Below are 12,181 nucleotides of genomic sequence, written 5' to 3' on the forward strand. Positions count from 1 at the left end.
TCTTCCACCAAAAAGGTAAATATTAAGAGCTAATATTTTTTTCACTCATGTCATTTAAGTGTCATTTATAATTAATAATTACCTTGATCATTACAAAATAATATTTTCAAGAAATAAAATACATTTAGTTATACAAAAAAAAGTAATAAATATCGATTCAAAAAATATTGACCATGTTAATATAAGTTTTCAAGTTAGACATGCGTGCGGTACCATATTATTGTACTTTTACAAACCGTTTGACTCCGTTGTATCGCAGACGTGTTTATTAAAAGTAAATAATCATGGAACAGTTCTTAGGAAAGAAATATAAACTGAAAACATCTGATAACTTTGAGGATTATTTAAAATACATTGGTGAGTTTTTTTTTATCTTGACGCATTAGTTCCTCAATTTATTATTAGTTATTATCTAGCAATAAACATACTAATTAATCTCGGTACTCCGAACGTCTGGTTGTCTGAGAGAAATCGCGATATAGTGATAAGACCGCTATTTGTTTAAATATATAATTAAATAAAGTTGAACTATTTAGTTAATGAGCAGTAAAATATAAATAAATACAAAGAATAATACTGTAATTTAGAATAATGTAGATACTAACATGCAGGTGCATTGTAGATATTTGCAATTAACAGTAAATTTAATTTATACTGCATGGTCAAGGTAATGATTTCTTGGCATCATACGATCATGTTATAATAGGTATATATATTTATCTATAGCTGTTACCTTTTAAAATACATAACTCTAAGAACAAATTCTAATTTAAGAGAATTATATAATAATTTTGCGTTCTACTTTCGGGGTATATCCATAATAATATTTCACACAATGAAAGATAAGAATTCGCCGCTTATGTATAAATTTTTTAGTAATCTTTGCTCCAAAATTACTAAAATGTATAATTTATATTTTCAAGTATGTGGCGAGTCTCTTAAATAGTAACAATATTTCAAGTCACTTCCTTAACAAAATCATACTTATACAATTCTAAATCTGTTTTAATTTTTATATGCGAGCTATATAGTTTTACTTTTTTTATTGTAACATAATAACATTAGTTTATTATGAAAAATTAATAAAAAATGATTATCAATTGATGATTAGTTATTATCAAAACCATTTAAACTTTTTGCAGCGGTGTTCATAGAATTTTAATAATATAAGTACAGTGAGTCAGCAGCTTCTATGAAATTAGGCGATGACTCGTATGATATGGATTTTTTGAAGTGAAACTTCTTTAGGAGCGTTGAGAGTAGATAAAATTTCAAGGTAACGACATGGCAATACCGTCGCTTCATCGAGTAAGGCGACGATTTTGATATTCTTGCCAAAGAAGTTTCACTTCTGACGCGTGTGCTCGGCACAAGCTCTTTTTTTATTTGCCAAATTTACAGTGCAACGTGGTGGAACACTCGTAAAACATGAAAATATAATCTTTAATGCTTCTGATATTTTTTCTCTACATATAAATAAATCTTTTCATAGATAAAGTAGCTTCAAGATTTGAGATTTATTTGTTTTTATCTCATACTTGCAATACTGTTATGATTTACCTACAGTAATTATTGTTGTCTGCTGGATATTATCAAAGATGTATTTTGTATTATCTAATAATTATTTTTAAATCAATTTTATTGCAATGAAATTAAAAATTTGTGATAATTTATAAGTGTAAAATAATTTGTAAAACCCAGTCAAAACGGGGACAAAATCTAGTTTATTATTTTCTTGCTCAAATGTACCTATACATTTAAACCAGTCATGCTAGGTTAGAGGTCATAAATCACAATGCAAGACAGTACGTCGGTTGTTTGTAGCTACGTACCTACATGATGTAATATAAAAAATCTGAACAAAAACTACGTACATTAGAAGTTACATAAATTCTCGTTCGGTTGAAACACGAATAGTCGAAAACATGTGTAAAAAGGCTAGCTATCCTGAGTCTGCAGATATAATTAAGGTCAAAGTACGACTATAAAGCATACAGATAATTAGTATTGATGTTTCTGTTTTTCAGTAATTCTATTGTATATAAGTAGTTAGTTAGTTTCAATTGTACATAAATTTCGGACGAAGTCCAAGAAGTCAAAGACCGAATTGACGGCCAATGAATTAATGAAACAATAAAAAAATGTGTGCGTGTACTAGTGTACACACGTAAGAAGTGAGACTTCTTTATGACCTTATTTTTCAAAAAATAATTTACTATATGCAACTTTACAGAAATACGTCAAATCACGCGTAGTAGGGATAAGAAAAAGATGGCGCGTAACGGAAAAATTTCACGCGTAACGAAAAAATGTTACACTAAATTTTCTTTCAACCCCGATAAAGAAGTTTCACTTCAAGTAGTTCGTAATTAGCACGCTTGTTTATTTTATACTAGAATCTACTTCCAAGATAATTGATACGAGTATTATGTAAACAATGCACTAATGCTATAACAATTATTATTGTTTTTGTAACGTTGGTTATGAGCAATTGTTTCATGCGAGGAAATAATATTAAATAATTAAAAGGAATATAATTGTGATTTTATATTGCAATGTAAAACTAATGACGGTGTTAAGAAATCCATCGTCTATTCTCTTATGATGAAGGAGTCTGAGGACTATGATAATAAAGTGGTAATTTTTGAAACAATACAAATTTAAATAAATCTAACAATATTATAAAGAGATATCGCCAAAATTTTTTATGAAGTTTGTGCAATAGATATTCTTTCAAGAAAATGCAATATAGTTATTGGTAGTACCTAGGTACTATTTTATACATATATTCCGTGCATAAAGGTTCAAATTATAGAAAAGAAATACTTATAGGTCCTTTTTCTATATATTATACATTTATTTCTTTTAAAAGTAAATACATGGTAAATACTAAATAAAAACCAAATGCCATAAAAAGGCTAGTGGAAGTTTTCCTTCACATAAATGTATGGTTATTGTTGCCTGGCGTGTTTTCCGTGTGCAGGTAACACAATAATTAATTACTGAGATAAATTATTACACTATATGCACTATATGGTTACTAGGTACGTAATAATAATAACTAAACAGTTAATACTATAGTATATTTTATAATTTTATAATGTAAAGTCCTCGTGTCACATTGCCAAAGTCCTCTAAAACGTATTGACGGTTATTATGATTTTTTTGTAAGTAGATGCGATACGACCGTCACATTATTTTTTTACTTCTTTCTCATTAGTTAATATGTAAATATTTATATTGTATTTCCAGTATACACAAAAACATTGTCACTGTGTTTTCTTATATTATATTTGCTTTATACATTTGAAATGCCATCTTAACAGCTTCTTTATGTTTATTACCTCAATATAAACTTCATATAGGTACATACTGTGATCGAGAACTTTCCTTCACTGAAGATATTCTGTAGATTGATTATTATTTGTATTGAAAAATGAAAAAGCTGTAAACTTTATACTGTTCACAAGGATTAAACGGAAAAGTTTTAATTTAAATATGTAGTTATATTTTAAATAAAGGGCCCAATGAGGGCCTCCTCCAACGTCGAGAATATTTATATTAGGATCAAATAGTTCTTTACTGTTTCAATAGTCATATACATACAAAAGTATAGGTTGTTTATATCGACTTGTTAAAGAAAAGATCTCAATCCATATTTTTAGTTTACCCGCTTTTCCGAAGAACCTCGAAGCAAATTCATCATTTTATATTTATTTTCAGGAGTGGGCCTTATATCCAGAAAGTTAGTCACATCCCTATACCCAGTGTGTGTTTTGTCCAAAAATGAAGATGGATCATACACACTTACAATGACTACGCCAGTGAGGAAAGTTGTTACCACGTTTAAATTAGATGAAGAATTCGATGAAGACAGGCCAGATGGAGTCAAGGTGAGAAATTGAGAATATCTAATTTAATAGGTATGATTTTGCTTTAAATTATTATTCTCTAATGATATATTATGTACATTTTACATACTGTTACCATTCTTATATTGTGTATAAAACGTATCGTTTAACACATTATAATAATATAACGTCAGATGACTTGGGTCATTTAAATTACTGAAACTCAAACAGTAAGAAGTAAGAACATGAACATAACACATTAGAAAAGTTGTGTTAAACTACTTACTTACTGTATTTATTTTTAAGCCAAAAACCCAACAGTTTCCTAAGCAGAACTGTTGCAATTTTCGAACTATATTTATACTATTCAACTAAATATTATTTTAACATTGTTATTTTAGTTCTAACTTTAGTAATGTAGCGCTTGTAACAATTGATATTTTTCAGGTGAAATCTCGTATCACATTAGAAGGCAATAAACTAATACAAACACAAGAAGACAAGGGAATACGATCGAAACATGTTCGAGAATTCACAGATACCAAGTTAACAGTAGTGAGTAAAATATTTATTTTATTACCTTTCAGTTCCTGTGTTTAAAATATCTTTTTTTATGGAAGTAGGAAATCCGGAATATGACATTGAATATTGTTTCGTAATAAAAACAGGTCCTGTACGAAAATTATAGATTTCGCTCTCGGTTCTGTTGTAGACTATCGACTTTCATTTTCATTGTTTGTAGTAAGTAAAAAAAACAAGAATGATGACTGTTAGATTAAAATTTTCGTAATAAAAATAAATTCTTAAAAAAAAATTCTTAAAAAAAAAATAACGTTGCCTTGCTTATTTTATATTTATTTTATTAACATATAATGAAGTTTATACAATAGATTCGTTTTGTATTTAAATAAGTTAATGAACAATAAATAATTTCGAAGAAACTCGAGCCTTATAGTGGATAATGAAGATCTTTATTAAATAAATTATATCTATATTTTTTCAGATAACCACCGCAGAAGGCTGGGATGGCACGTGTATAAGAGTCTACGAACAACTAGAATAATTTATTATTAATAGGTATCTAAAATAACTTAATATTACTGTGATCTTGGTTAGGAAATACATAATATATTGGTGTCATGATTTTTTATTTCAGTTTATATTTAAACCACAGGTAATATATTTAAACGTTACTTAGATACAAATTACTTTAATACATATATTAATATTTTTACGTCTTATCACGTAAAAAGCTAGACGGATCTACATGAAATTTGACAAAGCGATAGATTCTAGTCGTGAATTCATTTTGCTTATTTAACATCATCACGCAAGCGAAGCCAGGGAGTTGTACTATAATTATTACATAACGTACAAAAAAACGTACCAGAATATTAACTTTACGCAGTGTTTACGCATAATTGACCTTAGTGTACGTGTAGTAGGTATACACATAATATATTATGTAAAGTAAAATATTGTGTCAATGGGATAAAGTCGTAGATACTAAGATAAAATGGAGAACGTGATGCGATGTAGCCTAGATTTATGTTAAAGATATGTACTAAATGAATGTCACAGCTGTTCGTCAGGATATTACATATAAATGTGCGGTCCTTGAAAAAAACTTGTTTTGCCTTCTTTTAATATTATAAAACAACATTACAAATATAATTGTCAATTTATTATGGACTTTATTGCATAGTAAGAAAAAGGTATGTTTTTAAATTCAAGAATTAAACTCACATTTTGCATTGACGACATAAACATTCAGGAAGTTCAGAATATTTTTAATGTAAAATACATTTCATTAATGTGATATTTTTGCATATTTGAATGAATTTATACAAAAGAAAATATAAAACTTTTTGAAGTGGCTGCGCCTAATTTCAACGCGAACTGAATATTATTTGAATATTTTATATTAATTGTACTTACAAGAATATATTATTGGAATAATGTTAATGGGCTGTATACACAATGTATAAAAAACAAAAATATGTTGAATGAACAGTACAAATAATGTCGGCCAGTTTGATTTATGTGTTGTTAAAGAAGTTTTAGATAATTAAAATAAAACAATAATATGTATTAAGCAACACTTAGTTATTTATTTTCATGCTGATCGCGATCCTGGTGAAATAATCAGTATAAAGTATTTTAAAGTACACACTTAAATACCTACCTGTTAACAAAGAAATGCTATTTCTAAGTGTAATTGACCATTTTAGTATGTAAATTTGTATAAATTATTAACCGAAGTTGAATTATTTATGCAAGAGTATTTTAATAGCTGATTAATGACGCTGTTTCATAATGCCGAAAATATTGATTTTACTAAAACAAAGCTCAATTATTTTTTTCTAAATAATATTTATGACGAGGTACGTAGAACTATGATAATATATGTATAATCTTCATCACGTTATATCCTTAGAAATTTTCATAACAATGTAAGTAGAGATTTGTAGGTATTTTCATATGGACATATTTAAAAATCCTAAGTAAAAATTCGAAGCAAATATCAATAATTTTGTATATTTGCAAGTAAAAAGGCGCATTGAAATTTTAAATTTGAAAGAGTTTTTCGTTTTCACATTTTCATTTACTTGTTCCTTTATAAGATTTTTTCACACAAATGCTGACAATGAGAAAGTTTTAAAAAGTGAACTCTTGTCTTCCTGGTTTTTCCATTCTACTGCCGTTATATCATTTTGTAAATAGTCTTGATTAGTTGTTAAGCTATTGCATAGCTTCTATCGCGGGCCTTGAGCGCGGGGACCGAATCGAGAACTTTCGTAATAAAAAAACTTCACGCTCTCCACTCTGACGGGCGGAGGTGTGGCTTGAAGGCTTCAATAGCTTTGCCGCGGCAGTCCCCGAGTGCCACACGTCGTTTTTTTACATAATGAATAACAAGTACTTTTTAAAGAAAATATTATAGTGTTACTAGCTTGCCGTCCGTGGCTTCGCCCGCTTTGAGTTATATACTAAAACCTCTACAATTTTATCTCTATTAAAAAATGCATCCAAATCCATTCCGTCGTTTTAAATATAAAGCATACATAGGAAGTCCAGATAGTAACATCGGTATTGTTTTATACCATGTAGTGATTAATTATTATCAGTAAACTTTCAGGAATAAATATCATTCCTGAACGTATCCTACTAATGTTATCTATAAATGCGAAAGTTTGTGAGGATGTGTGTACTGTGTGTGTGTGTGTGTATGTGTGTTACTCTTTCACGCTAATATTACTGAACCGATTACAATGAAATTTAGCACACATATAGAGGGTAACTTGAATTATCAAATAGGATAGGTTTTATCCCGGAAATCCCGCGGGAACGGGAACTATGCGGGTTTTTCTTTCGAAAACGCGGGTGAAGTCGCGGCCGGAAAGCTAGTAGTTACTATTTTTATAGTACCTATTCAATATGACGTAACAATAGCATGAGCATGAGCATCTTTCTATAAAGTTCTGTTATAAAATTACGATATAATATATTATCTTTCGTTTGATAACAATTCTATAATAATTGCAATCGGTTAAAGATAATCGTGGTTTTGATTAAATGTATTTTTTAGGGATTAATTGTAATTTATCGTTGTAGACCATTGAAGCTTTTGAATGATTTATTTTACACACATGCATTTCTAATGTCAATTTTATGTTACAATCGTGTCAGGTTAAGATTCATTATTTAAAAAAATGTAATATTTTAAATGCGAAAGTAACTCTCTCTGTCTGTTACTCAATCACGCCTAAACTACTGAACCAATTTTCATGAAATTTGGTATGGAGATATTTTGATACCTGAGAAATACACTGAGACATAGGCTACTTTTCATCCAGGGAAAATGACGCAATCCCGGAAATCCCACGGGAACGGGAACTGTGCGGGTTTTTCTTTGACTGCGCGGGCCAAGCTGCGGGCGGAAATCTAGTTTTACTGTATATATCTTTAGATTTGTGATAATATATTAGGAATCTCATTTAGATTTATGCTACTCTAGTCTTCTAAATTTCTATCTATTTCTTTAATAAGATGTTTTGCCTTTAATAAATACCTTCAATCAAGAAAAGGAGAAAATTATGTAGAAACTTTATAATACTTATAAAAATTACGGGAAGCTTTCTTAAGAAAATTAAGCTTCCAATTAGCCGTACTTTCCGTATCAAACTGTTTCTATTATAAAAAATTATCAAAAGACGAATTTTTGATATATTTGTTATTTTTATTACTAAACTACTAAAGTAAATAATATTGTACGGAATCTCATTCTGGCTTTTATTATTAATAAAGATAACATATGTTTACTATCAATAAACTTTAATCCCCTTATCCGACGGAGTCAAAGAAGGCATTATTTATCTAAAATTACAAAAAAATTATCCAAATAATCATACGCTAATTAGATTAGTAAGTAGTATAAAAACTGTAAATAAAAATGAACAAAATTAGAAGGATCAGCCAAATCTCAACAGTAAAATCCCACCAAAAACATTTTCATGTAAAATGTTGCCAAGACGAGCCCATATGACTCGCACTGTCAAAAAGTTATCAGATCTCATGTAGAGCCAAGCTTTTAACACTACACGCCCTAACTCTACAAGGCCTAACTTCACAAACTCTACACCTTAGTCAAAATATGTGGCTTGGCCATTTCGCTACATTCACATCGGCGTAAGGTGAAAAATTAATTCACTTTTGTGTTATACAATAGTTCTTGTAGTAACGAACGGCCAAGCCACATATTTTGACTAAGGTGTAGAGTTTGTGAAGTTAGGCCTTGTAGAGTTAGGGCGTGTAGTGTTAAAAGCTTGGCTCTACATGAGATCTGATAACTTTTTGACAGTGCGAGTCATATGGGCTCGTCTTGGCAACATTTTACATGAAAATGTTTTTGGTGGGATTTCATTTCTTTTTGTAAGTTGTTTGTAACAAAATTTTAAATGTCGATTAAAGTTTTATTTATTTCTTTTTTTTTAACAAGGAGTACCTATACAGTATACATATATATATCTAGGGGAACCAAGTTTTAGATTATTAGATTAGACCTCTAACGTCATCAAAATTTAATTTAAAATTACAGGTCTCATACAAACTCCCATCCCCTAGTTTAAGGGGTTGGGGGATGAAAGTTACAAGTTTCATAATTTTTTTGTTGTTTGTGTGCTAATACTAGCTTACATACAAAATTTCAGCTTTCTAGGACATTAGGAAATACCTTAAGAATTTTGATGATCATCAGTGAGTCAGTGACGAAATTAGCGGTTTTTAGATATAAATAAAATCTGAAGTATAAAAGCTAATGTAATTAAAACTTAATATATTCAATAAGTCCGCTATTGACAATATATCCCGAAAATTTTGTTGATCTAGCATAATCCAAACCCAAGTTATGAGGGTTCAAAAAAACGTCGAAGCGCTTCGAGAAAAGGTAGGTAGTGCCCGCTTGTTCGCTTGGCTCGTCTTGGCGGGGGCACTACCGTGCCCCCAGATGCTTCTTAAATTTACATTTAAAACGAACTCTGCAATCTTTCTCCAATTATCTGTATATAAATATGTGTGATATAAAAATAATAAAGTAATCTAATCCATATAAAAACTAATCGAAAAGTTAAATATATTAAATGAGGTCGTTGATAAGATTCTAGTTTTGATTATGGGTGGGGAAGCTACTGCTGATATCGATTACTAAACGAATTAAAAAATTACACCTCTAACTAGCTTTTCGCAAGCGGTTTCGCTCACATGGGCTACAAAATTTTGTACTTCGTGGAATTTAGAAAAGGAGAAATGATATATTCCGAATTTTTTTTATCCCTCGGTTAGATTTAGGGAGAGCAATCCCTAAAAAAATGTTTTTTCAAATAAATTATAGCCTATAAGTTGAACCTAATATTGATATTTCACCATATATAATTTTGTCAAAATCGGACCAGTAGTTTTTACTTGATTGACGCATACACATAATATGCATATGTATAGATTGGTATAGATCAAGAAGCTTATATCTAATACACTGGAGATTTCGGTATGAACATTGACGTGTAACAAGAAAATATTGCCCAGTTCATGTTTTTTATCACTTTCACACCTAACTTGGTATTGCCACTGTTAATACGAAGTTTTCCCAAGGCTACTATGTATGCTGTAATATTCTGTGCAAAAGGTTAGTTTTTGTACATGAGTTTGTTGATAAATTGCCAACAACGTCATTCAGAAGCATTGTTGGATGAGACAATTATTATTTATGCTAAATAAACTAAGTATCTGAACCAATTATTAAAAAGCGATACTCCCTGATTATGGGTAGTCACCATAATAAAATTGTAGCAACTCTCACTTTGTCAATATGGCATGTGTGTCAAAAAAATTGCGTCGCTTCGAATATTTAAGTTAATATTGTTGCTTATTTAATGAATATTTTCCGAATATAAAGAATGCATTGTATTGTGCAAAATTGCAGAAGTGTTTGGACACCAAATTCTGGCATAGAATTTCACAGGCAAGTGTATATTTACGTTATTTACAATATTCCTCAATACTCCTGCATTTACCTGTTTAGAATCATTTCAATGGCAAAAATTGTCTAATTTAGCATCATTTTAGTAAGCAGTCATGTTAAATTTGTTATTTCCCTAATACTTTATCATTTTTCAACAAGTTTTCAATAAACAGATTTAACAAGTAAGGTAACCATGATGACGAGTTTTTATGGATAGCGAAGAGAATATATTGTAATAACAATATTATGATGAAAATTTAGAACACCATTTTAAAGATTGTTACTAGTAATGAAACAACACATTACATCGGTATTGCACTCACATGTAGTTATAAGATTGTTCGTTTTTACATTGAAATTTATACTTTTTTAACTTACCTCATATATTTTTGTTTTACGTATTTCAGCTTTCCAAAAAGTAAAATAAAAAGAAATATATGTGCCCATCAAGGTTACTGAGGATTACGACCCAGAAAAAAATACCTTTTGAAAAATAAACTTTGTAAAGTTAGCTGAAATTTGTGCAAGGCTGCTATAAACAGTTTTTCTTTGATGATTCTGGCTTGAAATTGACCCGTCGAAGCAACGCGTTTAAAAAGAAGATCTGAGTAGCTAACAATTTGGTAAACAGCATCTGATGCAAAACACAACTTTCCTCTATTACAAAGGATGTTAATGCTATATATCGGTTCATATCCAAGCTTTGTAGCCAAAAGTTATTTATAACTATCATTCTATACCAATTAAAATTGTATGTACCTATAAAGTATGACCATAATATTATAATATAAATACTGTTAAAAATATATGTCGTTATTATTTATAGACCATGATGTTTAGTTTTTTCTATTTTGAAAAATCCTGAATTTACAAACCAGCGTGGTCACTCGACAGAAAGAGACAAATAACATGACTGACGTCATTGAATGTCATAGTTTCTTGTTTCAAGTTAATGGTCATAGTGCAATCTCCAGTGTATTAGAGGATATAAGCTTCTTGGTATAGATACATTAGAGCTATTTTTAAACTATCACATTTTATCAAAAACTCTAGTAATAACGTAAAAACTCATTAGTAATACGTTTTTAAAGAATACATACTTGCAATAGAAAAAAAGTTATAAAGTCCCTAATACTTTCATAACACATAAAATAATATTGTTGACCATATCATGACGTGGTAATTTTTTGATTAAAATTGCATGATTGATATCATTTGATAAGACGACACTTCATCAACTAATGATTAATGATGTTATTTTTTCAATGTTGCATATACCTCCAATATATTAAAAAAAGAGTAAAAGTCTTTTAAAATTTATTTCTATAATTTCATGCAGTTTTTTTTGTAAGCTACTAGTACTTTTACAATTAATTATAAATAATATAATTAGTAGAACTTTATCAATACCGATAAGTAATAATCTTTATCGTACAAACAAAATAATTTAAATAAATTCTACATAAGATACACTAGAAGAAAAGATAAATACCTATGAAAATCGATTTTACACATTTTATTACGACAGTAATCGTCTATTAAAATCTATTAACCCGCATTTATTAGCTTCACTTGTTTGTTCATATTGAACCGACTCGCATAGACTCGATTTTGACCCATTTTAATTTATTTGTTTTCATACCATAAATACTTCTCCATAATACGAGTAATTACCTTAAACGAATGTTAAAAAAAACACGGAATTTTGTGTAGTATACTATGTATATGGATATGTCGTGCCCATATCGTAGATTTGCTCATTTCATGAAATGATCGATCATTTCGTGAAATGGTCGCATTTCATGAAATGGTT

At 29.4% G+C, this 12,181-nt stretch overlaps 1 protein-coding gene across 1 annotated transcript; it reads left to right on the plus strand.

Moving 5' to 3' along the window:
- Positions 1–215: 215 nt before the first annotated feature.
- Positions 216–4,989, plus strand: LOC123700462 (probable fatty acid-binding protein). The gene is made up of 4 exons (XM_045647676.1): positions 216–357; positions 3,724–3,893; positions 4,299–4,406; positions 4,855–4,989. The coding sequence occupies exons 1-4, from the start codon at positions 285–287 to the stop codon at positions 4,912–4,914; spliced, it is 411 nt and encodes a 136-aa protein (XP_045503632.1). The 5' UTR covers positions 216–284; the 3' UTR covers positions 4,915–4,989.
- Positions 4,990–12,181: the final 7,192 nt, after the last annotated feature.

This window comes from Colias croceus, chromosome 19, assembly GCF_905220415.1.
Source record: "Colias croceus chromosome 19, ilColCroc2.1".
Lineage (NCBI taxonomy): Eukaryota > Metazoa > Arthropoda > Insecta > Lepidoptera > Pieridae > Colias > Colias croceus.